The 16,067-nt window shown below is 42.8% G+C and overlaps 1 protein-coding gene across 4 annotated transcripts in view; it reads right to left on the reverse strand.

The window, feature by feature from the left end:
- ASB5 (ankyrin repeat and SOCS box containing 5) overlaps positions 1 to 16,067 on the reverse strand; it is a 77,838-nt gene that overhangs the window by 44,809 nt on the left and 16,962 nt on the right. The window contains exon 1 of one of the 4 annotated variants that reach the window (XM_073606696.1): positions 3,772 to 4,353. The exons of 2 other annotated variants lie outside the window; for them this stretch is intronic. In XM_073606696.1, the coding sequence (XP_073462797.1) occupies positions 3,772 to 3,883 (112 nt within the window). In that variant the 5' untranslated portion in view covers positions 3,884 to 4,353. Of the gene's footprint in view, positions 1 to 1,489; positions 1,908 to 3,771; positions 4,354 to 16,067 lie in introns of those variants that run through there. One more of the 4 variants, XM_073606705.1, reaches the window with a different exon arrangement.

Here is a 16,067-nt window from a genome sequence, read left to right on the forward strand (position 1 = left end):
ATAGTGCTAGGCACCCCAAATTTGGTGTGCAAACCCTGTGGAACTAGTACCACAATATATCCAAGCTGGGGTTCCTAGCACCAAGTGGCCCTGAGATACGTGGCCCCAAAGTCGGTTCAGAAAATATCAAGCACTTTTCTGCAGCAGAGAATTACATTTTGTGAACCAACTTTGGGGAGCCGTATCTCGGGGCCACTTGGTGCTAGGAACCCCAACTGCTGGATATGTTGTGTTACTAGTTCCACTGGGGTTGCACACCAACTTTGGTGATCCTAGCACCAAGTGGCCCAGAGATACGGGGCCTCAAAATCGGTTCGGAAAATGACATTTTTTGCTGCAGAAAAGTGCTTGAATCGAGTATAAGCCGAGGGGGGCACTTTCAGCACAAAAAAAATGTGCTGAAAAACTTGGCTTATACTCGAGTATATACGGTATATATATATAATTATTGATAGCATTATCTATGTAGCAGGCAATCTGCTTTTCTTTAAATCAGAAATTGGTTGTACAGCGGGACTCTATATTCAGCCAATTAATGCCAATGGTAAATATTCATTAACAGCAATGGATAATGCTGTGCAATTATTAAATAATTAGGAAAACAAAAATGATTGCTGATTTGACAAACCTGAATCAATATCCAAGACAACACCTGCAGCATTCCAAACACCTTCATTTCTTTCCTCAAGGACATCGACAACTGATTTCTAAAGAAGTAGGCCACAGAAAAGGGTTCTTAAATAGTAGGCTGCCACAAACAACATGGCACGTTTTCCTTAGAAGACACTTCGGTAAATGACAGGAATGTCTATGGTACACATACACAGGCATACACAAATTCACTGTATAAGCAAGTATGGCAATTTTGAAAGCCAAAAATACAGTGGAAGAATAAATTATGGGCCTTTTTAGGGATGTCTGTGACAATGTTTACATTTACAACCTTCAAAGACGTAATACTTTCCGAAGAAGTCTGGAAAATATATTAATTACAGGACCAATTCAAACACATGCTCAAGTAAATAGCTTTAACAAAAATGTTCAGCATTGTACAATCCTATGTCCATTACTGTAATATAATTAGTTTAAATTTCATGGCAATTTACTTGTCACATATCACTAGCCTTACATGGGTTGATCTCTCAATTTCTTTGCCTAAATCAAAATTCAAAGCAATTCTTTGTACTTACATACATTATTCTTCAAAAAAAGAAAAATAGGACATTCAAAATAAATAAGCTCTTGGTAGAAAGCTAAAAGAGATCAAACGATAAGAAACCAAAAAACATGGGGAGTGGAGGGAGTAATCATGAAAAGCAATAATGACTTTGGGTCACTAAGGTTGTAGCTTATGCTGGGCTGCAATCTATATTTAGTCTGACAACATGATCTAAGTCATCTGAGGTATAAAAGTGTGACAGCAAATGCAGCACTTCTCAGTAAACAAACTAGACAGAGTACAAAGCAAATAAATATATTTATACATTACCTAGATCACCGTCTCCCCACGGCACCTCCAGGTATTCACCATGTACCAGAAAAGCACTCATGTCAATACTATATTAGGCTCCTTTTAATTACATGACTTTGAGTGGTTAGTATGTGAGCCACGTCTGAGGAGCTGTGTAATTCAAGCCTTTTGCTAGTTAACCCCCTAAACTCAACCGTGCAGGATTTAACACATTGATTCTTTGGATAACGTGGGGAACAACCATAATTTGCATATATTGTTTGCTAGCATTTACAAAAGTATAATAATAACATTTCACAGATTTCCTATAAAAGAATTGTTACTGCTAAATATGTAGTACAGTAACAGGGAATTGTGAATTTTATAGACCTCCCCTAGGAACATCTACTGCATTACAGCACATGCTACACCTTCCTACACTATGCTCCCAAATGCTTGTACTGTCTTCATAGCTTTATTTATGTCTCCTTGTCTTAACATTTTACTGCTTGAATACAGAAAAATGTCAATGTCAGTTTTAAGGCTCTTTCAGGTCCTATTTTCACTTAGAAAATTTGTTTCTATCAAAGCCCCTTGCTAATCTATATCACTTCATGGGTCATAATTACAGGAAAGCAAGTTTAGTCACAGTGACTTCATGGCGCAAGGGTAAGAGGCCCTATTTTTAAAATTGTGTGCATGTTGAGCATGGTAGGAGTTCAATAGAAACCGTACAGTGTAGCATCTTAAAGCCCTGTACACACGGGCCGAATGTCGGGAGACATTTGCCGGTAGAAAAAGTACCGGCCGAAATTCTGCCCATGTGTATGTCGGTCTGTCCAACATACATGACATACATGATGGAAAACCAGCAGCTGACCAACTCCCAATTAGCACTCTCAGCCAATGTCAGAGAGCGCTGATTAGAGTGTTCTGGTGGGGGGGGGGGGGGGGCTGCCCCCCGTCAGAACACAACAGCTCAGCAAGGGGAGATCGCTGGACTAACCTTGCATGGTTAGTACAATGGCTTCCGACAAGAGCGGTCTTTTTTTTTTTTTTGTGGGGTTGCACGAAAAAAAAAAACTGTAGTGTGTACACACGGGGCGACATCGGCCGGTTCTAAAAATAAAGCACTCAACATTCGGCCCTTATGTATGACAGTCGGTCGAACACAGTGGAAAACCAGCAGCCGACTAGCTCCCAATCAGCACTCTCAGCCAATGGGGGGAAGACTACCCTGCAATAGAGCGGTGTGAAGTAGAGCAAGGCTTGAAAGCACAGCGTGGAAGGGATGACGTTGATGGCGCTGCAGAGGATGGTCGATGTGAACAGCTTTACCCCGTATGCCTGCATACTTAGATGTGCCCCTTTTAAAGCAGTTGTATACCCACACAGAAAAATAAAAACTGTAAGGCATAGGGCATAGGCATAATGAGCTAGTATGCACCGCATATTAGCTCATTATGAAATACTCACCTTAGAACGAGGCATCTGCATCGGATCCCGGTCCATGCCGAGGGAGCTGACATTTCTCCTCGGCGTGTCTTCCGGTCTTCCGGGTTCGCAGCTCCAGCCACTCACACTCGCATTTATGGGAGAGTCTTCTTCCTAGCAAGGTCCAGCAGCGTCTGCCGGGCCTTCACAGAGCATGCGCCGCTGACGTCAGCGGCTGCATGCAAGGTGAATATCTCCTAAACCGTACAGGTTTAGGAGATATTCATTTTACCTACAGGTAAGCCTGATTATAGGCTTACCTGTAGGTAAAAATAAAATAGGGTATACAACCACTTTAATCATCAACCACGTGAGTTGCTAAATGTTTTACCTTCATTAAATGTAACCAAATTGCTACACTTAGAGGCGCCTCTCTTCTCTTTTATACTCAGTTGTGACACGATGCTACTTGTATATCAAGACCACTTGTTTATCAAGTCAAAATTTATAAAAAGACTTTGCTTGTCTTGCAAAACGCTCTCAAACCAAGTTACTCTCAGTCCATGGTTTTACTGTATCAATAAACACATGGTAATGCAAAATCAGGAGTTTAAAGTTTCAAACTAAAAACTGTGTATACAGCTTTTGCTTATACAAGTTAAGCAAAATAAAACATTTAACTGAAATGGCAAATAATCCCCCCCGAATGGACCAACAGTAGCTATTTTGTGCAGTGGAGCATTTAAAGTCATATTATTATTCTTAGTATTTTATCTTCCATTTTTTTTTCCCAAAGAGAACAGAAAAAGCACCTGTGTTCATCCTGAAAGAAGAAATGGTTATTGGCATCCTATGGCAGGCCTGCAGGGCAATGGTGATTTACTGACCTTGGTTAGTGAGGATACCCCAGCTGGCACTTCTTTTTGCTGGATACTTTTCTGTGCTGTCTACAGCCCTTTTCCTCTTGCGGCTACACTGTAGTGCAGGCTGTACAGCCATCCTTTCCCCTGAATATGGCTCGCTCTTCGGTGGTTTATCAGCTCTCCCGGGGCTAAATCTCCATGTGTTATTCCACCTAGAGAATGTTTGTGCTCTGCCCAGAATGTCAGCAGCACAGTGAAATCTTTTCAGTAATACCTAACAGGCTGGGGCTGGTGGGTACTCAAAGGGGGAAGGGATGGACTGCACTAGTGCTTGCTATTTTTAAAACGGGGAGAATCAGCTTAGCTGCAGTAAGATCCAGCAGTTTGGCAGTGAATAAGCAATGTCAAATTTTTAAATAGAAAATGCAACAAAGGACAGGCAGTCCATCAAAGCTCATCTCCCTAGCCCATGCTCTTACACAGCATTTACAGTATACATAATAAAATAAAAATGTGTTATTTCTGCGGTGAGAGGCAGTGCCAGTTGTGTGAATGTAGGCTTAACACGTCTCTCCACTGTCTTGCAGAATAAAAGTTGCATCAGAGCAGCTCATTTAAAATGCAGGAGCTGTATTGGAGTTTCTTTCCATGCTGGATGGCAGCCAGAAAGTGTTTTCCGATTTGTGCAGAGGCTTCACTTTACTTCCCATGAAAGACGAAGTCAGTGTCTGTTTAATGGCCATGATTCATTTCTTGGCTGGAAATTCATGCAGTACATAATACAGAGCAAAACAATCTGGATCAAAGGGCGGTCAAAAATTTCAAACCAAATGCTTTACCATCAACTGAAAAACAGACATGTCCTGATGTCATTGACTTGTGTACATTTTATTTTATGAGTTATGTATGGCTTTATGTTTACACAAGCTTTGATGTTTTTACTGTGGCAAATCCATGTAGTTTCTTATTTTTGTACCCTATTTTTATTGCTTTAATTTAATATATTTAAAATATGTTCAAATCCATACCGTCTGCTTATTACTAGTGTGATTTGTGTAGAATTAATATAGAGAGGGTGTTGGCAGTACAAAGGAAATTGCTGAATTCTGTCAGTCATTCAGCTGTACTAGGAGTGCTCTCAACCTATGATTCCTGAAGCTGGAAAATGGTTTTGATGATATAATGACATGATTATATAAGATTAGCAGCAGTTAGTCTCACGTAGGAAGACCTGACACTTTGAGAAGTGTCATGCTAATTTGCCCAGTTTTCAGGTTTAGAAATGAGGTGCAGAAGGTAAGACAAGGTTCACACTTGTGTGGGTGGTTGCGGGTGTCGGACAGCATGTAAATTGCACCTGTTCCTGCACCCACACCGCGCTGCGTCTATGCAGAAGCGCAGGGCTGCCACTTTTTCTTAATGGCACTCCCAAGCATCTAAAAATGCAGCGTTTCAAATATAGCACGCCTCTGATGCCCCAAAAGCAGGATAGCACCTCCAAAGGCCAGGAGGTGGGCTAGGTTATGTGGGCTAACATTTCACCCCCAGGGCTGAGTTCATGGCTAAAATGGGGGGACTGAGAAAGGCTATTGGGCACCAGTCACTTTTGTCTTTTTAAACAATCAATATAAATGATTACCTGTGCTTTCACAACCCCATAACAATGAAACATGCATATAAATATATAATGTCCATGAAAAATAGTTCAAATGAGGTGCTCAGTGCAGATAAATCCAAAAGTATAAAATCCAGAAGTGAGAATGTGACACCAAAAAAGGATTCGTGCTCTTCCTTTCCACCAAGTTTAGGTGTGCGGCTCACTCACCAGAAATTCATGACCCCTATTACAGGAAGTTATAAAGCACCTTATGTGTCCCCAGCTGGCAGGTTCTCACACCAAGCTATGGAATCTGGCTCTCTATTCCATAGCTTGGTGTGAGAACCTGAGGATCCCGTACACATGGATAAATGGACACCAAGATGCACTTTAATGGTGCTCATGCACCTTTAAAATACTTTACATATAAATCAATCACATGAAGAGAACAGTAGCCTCTGCTAGTGTAGTATAATTCATGTATTGAGTTAAAGGAGTAAAAAATGCACTTACATCAGGTAAAATTGCTCAGGCATTGAAAAGCAAAGTAAAAACAACACCAGTTTGCATTCAACCTGCACTCTAAACACTGTAAGTGAGGTGTCCTGGAAGTCCAGCCAACACGTTTCGTCTGCAACGTCTGATGTCATCAGGGAGTTATTTGATCTTTGGACTTAATTTTAGTCTTATAACAAGCAGCTCTCAATATACACACATGGTTTAATATTACTTTTCATAATTTATATACATTTTATATATAATTTTTTAGTCAATATTTCATGGTGGGGATTTTTTATTAACTTTTGTCTTTTTAAAAGAGAAGTTTGTGATTTTAAATAACAATTATACTCACCTAGGTAGATGCAGCATTGATCCAATGCTGCATCTGCCCCCCCAGCTCTGCAGTGAGAACTGAGCAATCAGACATCGCTGATCACTTAGACTACTTTCACACTGGGGCGGGGGGTCTTAAGCAATAAAGCATCGCTAGTTTTAGAGGCGCTTTACCGCTGTTATAACGGCGCTTTTCAGCCACTAGGGGGTGCTTTTAACCCCCGCTAGCGGCCGAATAAAGGGTTAAAATCGTTTGCAAAGTGCCGAAGCGCCTGCAAAGCCATTGATTTCAATGGGCAGGGGCGGTGGAGGAGTGGTGCATACACCGCTCCCGCACCGCCCCAAAGATGCAGCTTGTAGGACTTTTTTTCCGTCCTGAAAGCGCACCGCCCCAGTGTGAAAGCACTGGGGCTTTTACACTGGGGTGGCTTGAGAGGCGCTTTTCAGCCGCTATTTTTAGCGCAAAAACGCCTGAAAAGCACCCCAGTGTGAAAGGGGTCGTAGGTCTGCCTGGTAAATATACTGTATTCTCCCTAGCAAATACTCCCCCAGTTAACCACACCCAACCCAAGTCCCTATAACAGATAGTGACACATTGTCTGCATTGTATGACACGTGCATGACAACTATGCCTGCGTAGTATACTACACTATACTATATATATAGTCGGGTTGTTTGGGAATGCAGTCGGGAGTAGGGTTGTTTGGGAATGCAGCCCAAAGCGGGTGGTAAACTCCATCTAAGGATATATTTATATTATCTAATGAGAATGACAAGAAGATTGCGTGATTGTGTTCATGCACACATTTACAATATTCATACCTATAAAACTAACCATAGTCTACCTGTTCATTTTACCCAGTGTTATGTATCTGATGAGGGACATTGGAGAGGTGTGTGATACTTGATTTTACTGTGCATTTAAATTAGTTCTACAACTAAGGTGCAGGAAAAGCGGTTCAAGCTTGTAACCAGATGGTACAGATGCCCCTCCATTCTCCATCAGTTTAACCATACAGTAGCAGATATTTTTACTTCTAAAGGCACGATGCTTCACATATGGTGGGAGTGCCCACCTATCCAGGTTGCTGGATGGGAATCCTTAATCTTTATTGCAAGCTCATGGCGACTCAAATCCCACTTTCTCCTGCGTTAGCACTTCTCATGATTCCAGGACCTATTAAGTCTGCTAAAACAGATGTCCTCAGACAGTCCCTGGCAGCTGCCATAATGGTCATACCCCATTACTAGAAAACAACTACTGCACCTCCCCTTGTGGATCAGATGCTACAAGTATCTAGATAACGCTATGATAATGATGCACTCCTTCACAACACTAGTCGCTCACCTATAAAACCCCATGTATCCAGGAACAATAAAGGAAGTATCACGTATCTGAGCACGGTTTCAGTGTGGTTCATCTTGTGCGTGCACCAAATTACATAGACCTAATCAGGACGGGGACAGATACTCACCAGACGATTGGTGAGTATCTGAAAAAAAGAAAAAAAACTCTAGCAATACACACCAAACTGAGCATGTGCAGCTTGTTCCCTAGCCTCTGTCTTATCAGGAGATAGATTGGGGACTGTGGAAGGGGAAGTAACAATTTAAGTCCAATTCACAAACAGAACAGGAAATAAAAAAAGATGTAATATTTACCAACATTTATGCTCAGATGCATAAACTGGTTTGTTTAAGGAGCAGACCAGGAAGCCGTGTCCTTTAAAGCGGAGTTCCACACAAAAATGGAACTTCCACTTTTCGGAACTCTCCCCCCCTCCGGTGTCACATTTGGCACCTTTCAGGGGGGAGGGGGGTGCAGATACCTGTCTAAGACAGGTATTTGCACCCACTTCCAGCATAGACTCCCATGGGAGTCTACGCCTCTTCCCGTCCCCACCGCGCTGTCTCCTGGGAAACACACAGCTCCCAGGAGAGAGCGGGGACCACTTGGGATGCGCAGCGCGACTCGCGCATGCGCAGTAGGGAACCGGGAAGTGAAGCCGCAACGCTTCACTTCCTGATTCCGTCACCTAGGATGGCGGCGGCAGCTGCCGAGAACCGAGCGGGTTCTCGGCGTCGCCTGCTGACATCGCTGGACCCTGGGACAGGTAAGTGGCCATATTAAAAGTCAGCAGCTGCAGTATTTGAAGCTGCTGGCATTTAATATTTTTTTTTTAGGTTGATGTAGGTGGACCCCCGCTTTAAGTGGATGTAAACCCGATTCATGAAATTTGAGCTGGGCATATATATCTGTAGTGTTTTCTTATCTCTATTCAAAGCACTGTGTCCCATGTGTTTCTTCTGTCCCGTAGCTCTGTTATCAGCCTGATACCTTCTGACAAGTTCTCAGAGACAGGAGCCTGAAGCGTGTGTCCTGGGAGGTTGCTATAAATAGATTAACACAAAGCTGCCCGATTCACAGCAGAGCTCTCAGAGTCTCTGCCTATGTGTGTAAGTGTGTGTGTGTGTGTGTGTGTGTGTGTGATTCCACTCCCAGTCCTGGAAAAAAAACATTTCTAACACAAGGTAAGAATTCTAAAGAATATAGAAAGGGTAAGACAGCAGATATACAGTATCTCATAAAAGTGAGTACACCCCTCACATTTTTGTAAATATTTTATTATATCTTTTCATGTGACAACACTGAAGAAATTACACTTTGCTACAATGTAAAGTAGTGAGTGTACAGTTTGTATAACAGTATAAATTTGCTGTCCCCTCAAAATAACTCAACACACAGCCATTAATGAAACAAATAGATACAGCGCTGGCTAAGTAGATGGACAAACACTGTGCAATAACACTAGGATCATACACAGATGATACCTATTAAATGGATGCTAGGCATATGTGTGTGTCATAAATAAAAATTAAACCACTTAAGTGCAAATTACCACAAAACAGTCCCAATAAAAATAACAATCCTTAAGGCCCCTTTCACACGATCGGACCGTTCAGGTCCGCCTGTCAGTTTTGACGGCGGACCTGAACGGGCGCTCCATGTTAGCCTATGGAGCGTCGGATGTCAGCGGAGACATGTCCGCTGACATCCGACCCCGTCCGATCCGCTAAAAGCAGACGTATGGCTCTACGTCCAGATCCGTCGCTGGCGGATCGGATCGGGTGAGATCTGACGAAAACGGACACGCTGTCCGTTTTCGTCCGATCCCTCCATAGGCGGCAGCGGCGCCTGACAAGCCCCTCCCCGCTCAGTGAGCAGAGAGGGACCTGTCATCCGCCGGCTCAGCGGAGATCAACGGACAGATCTCCCGCTGAGCCGGTGGACCGAGGCGGGCTCCGTAGAAACGGAGCCCGCCTCGTGTGAAAGGGGCCTAAGCCTATGGTAAACAGTCCATCACCTGATGAGCCGAAAGGCTGTAATTCAATGAAGGCGAGAGGGATGACTCTGAATCATAGTTCATAGGATGAATGCTTCTGGATGCAGGATTTCATAATCACTCATGAAAAATAATAAAGAAAACACCATGGTGAAGTACTGCGGAGATAAAATATCAACTGCGCATAGCAGCGCTACTCACAAGAACAAGGTGGTAAACAGGCATTCAGAGAGACTTCCGCGTTCGCCGCTGTAATCGAGCGTTCCACGGCAACAGGAAGCAGCGTCACTGGTTTACGAAGTGAGCCGGATATGACGTTGACGCGTTTCGCCCCTTCTCCAGGGCGTTTTGTCTTTGATAATGCTGCTTCCTGTTGCCGTGGAACGCACGCTTACAGCGGCGAACGCGGAAGTCTCTCTGAATGCCTGTTTACTACCTTGTTCTTGTGAGTAGCGCTGCTATGCGCAGTTGATATTTTATCTCCGCAGTACTTCACCATGGTGTTTTCTTTATTATTTTTCATGAGTGATTATGAAAGTATTAGTACTTCTCTACAGCAGCGGTTAAACACACATATATATTCATTCAAATATTTTTTTCACTTTAAAGTCAGTCGCTAGCTCTGCATATTTTGTTTACTACACAGCCATTAATGTCTAAACCGCTGGCAACAAAAGTGAGTGCACCCCTAAGTGATAATGTCCAAATTGGCCCCAATTAGCCATTTTCCTTTCCCGATGTCATGTGACTCTTTAGTGTTACAAGGTCTCAGGTGTGAATGGGGAGCAGGTGTGCTAAATGTGGTGTTATCGCTCTCACTTTCTCATGCTGATCACTGGAGGTTCAGCATGGCACCTCCTGGCAAAGAACTCTCTGAGGATCTGAAAAAAAGAATTGTTGCTCAACATAAAGATGGCCTAGGCTATAAGAAGATTGTCCAGACCCTGAAGTTGAGACAAGAAGGGGGGGGATGAGTAAGTACCCTCCCATTCTGAAACACACCAGGCCACATGCCCTCAACATGTTAATGGGGACAAGGGCCTCTACCCCACAACCCTGGCTGGTAGTTGTGTGGGTCTGCAGGCAGTGGGCTTATTAAAATCTGGAAGCCCCCTTTAACAAGGGGGCCCCCAGATCCTGCCCCCAATGTGAATGAGTTAGGGTAAGTGTAAAATGTAAGTGAAAACACAAAACAAGTTTTTGTCCCCCCAGTGTAGATCCATCCTCAATCACGACGCCTGCCGCCACCCCCGACACCAAAAAAGAAAATAAAAAACTTCTGGTCCCGACGAAGGCTCCCACCGTCTGCCAGCTCCGCCATCTGACAGCTCTTAAATTACCAAGGGGCATGGCCACCTTAGTGCCAGGCTCATGCTCGGTCAGTGATGTCGCAAGGTGACAAAAACCTGTTAAAAACTTGTGTTGTGCTTTTATTTACTTTTTGGGTGAATGAGTAGAGGTACATACTCATTTACATAGGGGGAGGATCTGGGGGCCCCCTTATTAAATTGGGCTTCCAGATTCTGATAAGCCCCCTGCCCACAGTCCCCCACAACCACTAGCAAGGGTTGTGGGAAAGAGGCCCTTGTATCAGGGCTGGCTCAGCCCTTCCTTCTCTGAGCTGGCCGCTCAGCTGTCGGCTAATTGCCAGCTCTCATCTCTCTCCACAGTTAACCAGCTGTTGTGGATCTGCTCGTCAGTCCCGCCTACTTAAAGATCCCCAGCTAACTTAATTCCTGCCTTCGCCTTGGTCACATCACAAGAAACCATCTCCTGCATTCCTGTTGAAAGACTGGCTTTGCTGCCATCCCTTCTGGCTCCTTATCCTGCTTGCTGTTCCTCTACTTGGATCCCTGACTTCTGGCCTGGCTGATTACCCGATCTGGTTACTGAACTCTGGCTTGGCTGATTACCCGATCTGGTTACTGAACTCTGGCTTGGCTGACTACCCGATTCGGTTACTGGACTCTGGCTATGCTTTGACTACGCTTACTCTATTTACCTTTTTATTTTTATTAATAAACAAGTGTGATTTTACTGTACTTATGTCTCGGTCTGGTTCATGGTTTCTGACACCTTGTTCTCATAGGACACAGTGGCTGACTTTCCGGCCCCGTCTAGCATGCAATAATTTCTGCATGAAAATATGCAGTATTTACCACATTACCATTATTTTTACTGCATGAGCTATTTACTGGCAAATTCTTAATGAATTTGTACAACTGTTCCCAATGTGTTATTTTAACACATTTTTCTTAGTCGATATTTAACTATTAGCAAATTGATCCCTATGTCCTTCATCGTTTCAAAAGCAAAAATGTATTTTAGTTACCAGAAACATAGGTTGATTGGTGACTTTTCCATCAAGACCTCAGCAGACATCCTTGGATAAAGGATCTCATCTACTGGCAAGTTCCTTTTTTTTATGCTATGCCCCTCCTTACTTCTATGAAACTAAAGGAGGTATAATGGTGTCTGCTTGCAGAAAGGCAAGTATACTCATAAGAAGCAAGCATACATATATAAATTGTGGATAGCAAGCCCGGAAGAAATAGGCCCGGGGATTTTAAACTGGGCAGCCCAATCCCTGGGGGGAGTAGGTCGGAGATGTGGGGCGGGCATTCACGGGGGTGGTTGGTGACCAGATATTCACCCCAAGAGTCATCCTCAGTCCAGCAAAGAGACATGCCCAGACCAGCAAAGAGACATCCCCAGCCCAGCAAAGAGATGGCCTCAGACCAGTAAAGAGACAGCCCCATACCAGTAAATCGACAGCCCCATACCTGTAAAGAGACAGCCCCATACCTGTAAAGAGACAGCCCCATACCTGTAAAGAGACAGCACCATACCTGTAAATAGACAGCCGCCCCATACCTGTAAATAGACAGCTGCCCTATACCAGTAAATAGACAGCCGCCCCATACCTGTAAAAAAACAGCCAGCCAGTGTAAATTTGCTGTGAAGTCCAAATTGGGCCAAATTAGCCATTTTCCCTCCCCAGTGGTGTTAGTGCTACAAGGTCTCAGGTGTGAATGGGGAGTAGAGGTGTTAAATTTGGTATTATCGCTCTCACTCTCTCATACTGGTCACTGGAAGTTCAAGTGAGTGCACCCCTAAGTGATAATGTCCAAATTGGCCCCAATTAGCCATTTTCCTTTCCCGATGTCATGTGACTCTTTAGTGTTACAAGGTCTCAGGTGTGAATGGGGAGCAGGTGTGCTAAATGTGGTATTATCGCTCTCACTCTCTCATACTGGTCACTGGAAGTTCAACATGGCACTTCATGGCAAAGAACTCTCTGAGGATCTGAAAAAAAGAATTGTTGCTCTACATAAAGATCCCTTAGGCTATAAGAAGATTGCCAAGATCCTGAAATGAAGCCGCAGCACGGTGGCCAAGACCATACAATGGTTTAACAGGACAGGTTCCACTCAGAACAGGCCTTGCCATGGTCGACCAAAGAAGTTGAGTGCAGGTGCTTAGCGTCATATCAAGAGGTTGTCTTTAGGAAATAGACTTATGAGTGCTGCCAGCATTGCTGCAGAGGTTGAAGGGGTGGAGGTTCAGCCTGTCAGTGCTCAGATTATAGGCCACACACTGCATGAAATTGGTCTGCATGGCTGTTGTCCCGGAAGGAAGGCTCTTCTAAAGATGATGCACAAGAAAGCCCGCAAACAGTTTGCTAAAGGCAAGCAGACTAAGGACATGGATAACTGGAACCATGTCCTGTGGTTTGATGAGCCCAAGATAAACTTATTTGGTGCAGATGGCGTCAAGCGTGTCTGGGGGCAACCAGGTGAGGAGTACAAAGACAAGTGTGTCTTGCCTACAGTCGAGCATGGTGGTGGGAGTGGTCATGGTCTGGGGCTGCATGGGTGTTGCCGGCACTGGGGAACTAAAGTTCATTGAGGGAACCATGAATGCCAACATGTACTATGACATACTGAAGCTGAGCATGATCCCCCCCCTTCGGAGACTAGGCCGCAGGGCAGTATTTCAACATAACGACCCCAAACACACCTCCAAGACAACCACTGCCTGCTAAAGAAGCTGAGGGTAAAAGTGATGGACTGGCCAAGCATGTCTCCAGACCTAAACCCTATTGAGCATCTGTGGGACATCCTCAAATGGAGGGTGGAGAAGCACAAGGGCTCTAACATCCACCAGCTCTGTGATGTCGTCATGGAGGAGTGGAAGAGGACTCCAGTGGCAACCTGTGAAGCTCTGGGGAACTCCATGCCCAAGAGGGTTAAGGCAGTGCTGGAAAATAATGCTGGCCACACAAAATATTGACACTTTGGGCCCAATTTGGACATTTTTACTTAGGGGTGTACTCACTTTTGTTGCCAGGGGTTTAGACATTAATGGCTGTATGATATTTTAAGGGGACAGCAAATTTACACTGTTATACAAGCTGTTCGCTGACTACTTTACATTGTAGCAAAGTGTAATTTCTTCAGTGTTGACACATGAAAAGATATAATAAAATATTTACAAAAATGTGAGGGGTGTACTTAATTTTGTGGGATACTAAATATCTGTAAATTGATCAATTCTGATGAATTGCCAGCCTATCTCATTTCTTGAGGCCCAAAAATTCCAGGACAGTACAAATGTCCCCCAAATGACTCCTTTTTTGAAAAATAGACAGTCCAGGGTATTTAGTAAGAGGCATAGTAAGTTTTTTGAATTTTGTCACAATTTTTTAGAAAATGAAGAAATAAAACAAAAAAACATTTATTTAACATTTTTCATTTTACATACTGTCACCAGTGCAGTACAGCACCATCATATAATGTGTAGTGGTGATCAGGGACACTGACTGGTTACAGTATGTAAAAAACAAAAAGAAAAAAAAAATATTAATAATTTTTCAATCTATATTTTTTTTATTACATTTTTTTTTCTTATTTTTTTACGATTTTTTATTAATTTGACCAGAGCAACGCAAGGTACCAGAGTAACACTGAACTACCCTGGGAAGGTTATTTATGATTTTTATTTTATTTTACACATTATGGTCACTTATAACAGTGAAACCATTTTTTCTGAATGAAATTGATATATTCAGTGTGTATTGTTGTGATTAGCCGTGCTTGGCCACAACTGATCACATGGTACAGATGGGCTGTGAATGGCCCTATCTGTACCATGTGATCACTGTGACCAACTATATAACCACATACATGAGTAAGAAATAATACAACATTTTTAAGAAGCAGATTGTTTTCAGATGGACCAAGTCAATCAAGACTTCAGGCCATTGTGTTGGACTCACTCTTGGAGCAATGACCTAGATCATGCTGCATTTTTTCATGCAAACATGCTGTGCATTTATCTCTTATGTATAGGCCTGTGATCTGTTTGGAATGAATGCTAAGAACTTGATCTGCACATTTTATTTCCCTCAACAACTGCTGCCGATTGACAATATCAATTGTTAAGAAGTGAGACAAGGAAAACAGCACTGGTAATTTGCTATGGCACAGTCCATTTTTTCGCTGCTGGATAAGAGCGAATAACTTCCCACAGGACTGTGGCTGCAGGGCAGAAAAACAACTTACATGATTTAATTTACCAAAGAATGTTGGATATGCCATTAATAACTAACTGCACAGATGGCCTTAACCCTGTACATTCACACAGGGTGCCATTAAACAGAATGGATTTTTACTTCTTTAATTATTTGAGTAGCAACCTTCAATGCCAGACCATTTTTTAGTTTTCAGTACTGTGACTGTTGGACTGACAGTTACTCAATCATGCAATACTTTATCCATTTAATTTCATAATTTTGAGACAAACAGAGTTTATTTTGGTGGTAGTTACTAATCACTGTTTTTTTTATCATATAAAAGAAAAAAAGACCAAAATAAAAAAAAAAGATGATTTACCTTCTTTTCTGTTAAAAAAAAAAATAAATAAAAATTATATATATATATATATATATATATATATATATATATATATATATATATATATATTTATTTATTTTTACAAATTATATCCCCAAAATTTGTTTATGAAATGGAAAAACATGCTGGTATTGTGTATGGAGAAGGCAGTGTGTTCAAGGGAAAATAGGGGCAGTATGTAAGGGGCAAGGGCAATATGCGCAGTCTGAATTTAATTTGCTGTAATTCCCAGTTTTCTTCATTGTTTCTGTTCAGAAACGATTAAGCCAATATCTATGCAAACTGCAGGTCAGAGGCTCTCCAAAGTGTCCTTTATTCTCAAGTTCTAAAGTTGGGAGGTATGGATACAGACGCACATACAGTAGTTGCAACAGCTTTAAAACGCCTGCAGATATGGCTTGAGGGGATGGGCGAGGGGAGGGAGAGCCCGGGCAAGCCTCCTGCTGCTTGGGATAACAACCGAGCAGCTTCTTAGCCGCATTGGTTGTTATCCCAAGAAAGCTGACCAGTGGCTCTAAAAAATGGTGCATACGGTCGGCATGAAGCGGTTAAAGGATAAGTTCACCTTTTGGAATATATTACATGTTCCATTCGTATTTAGGATGGAACATGTAACATGTTCCAGCTCCT

Source organism: Aquarana catesbeiana, linkage group LG01 (genome assembly GCF_042186555.1).
Source record: "Aquarana catesbeiana isolate 2022-GZ linkage group LG01, ASM4218655v1, whole genome shotgun sequence".
NCBI lineage: Eukaryota > Metazoa > Chordata > Amphibia > Anura > Ranidae > Aquarana > Aquarana catesbeiana.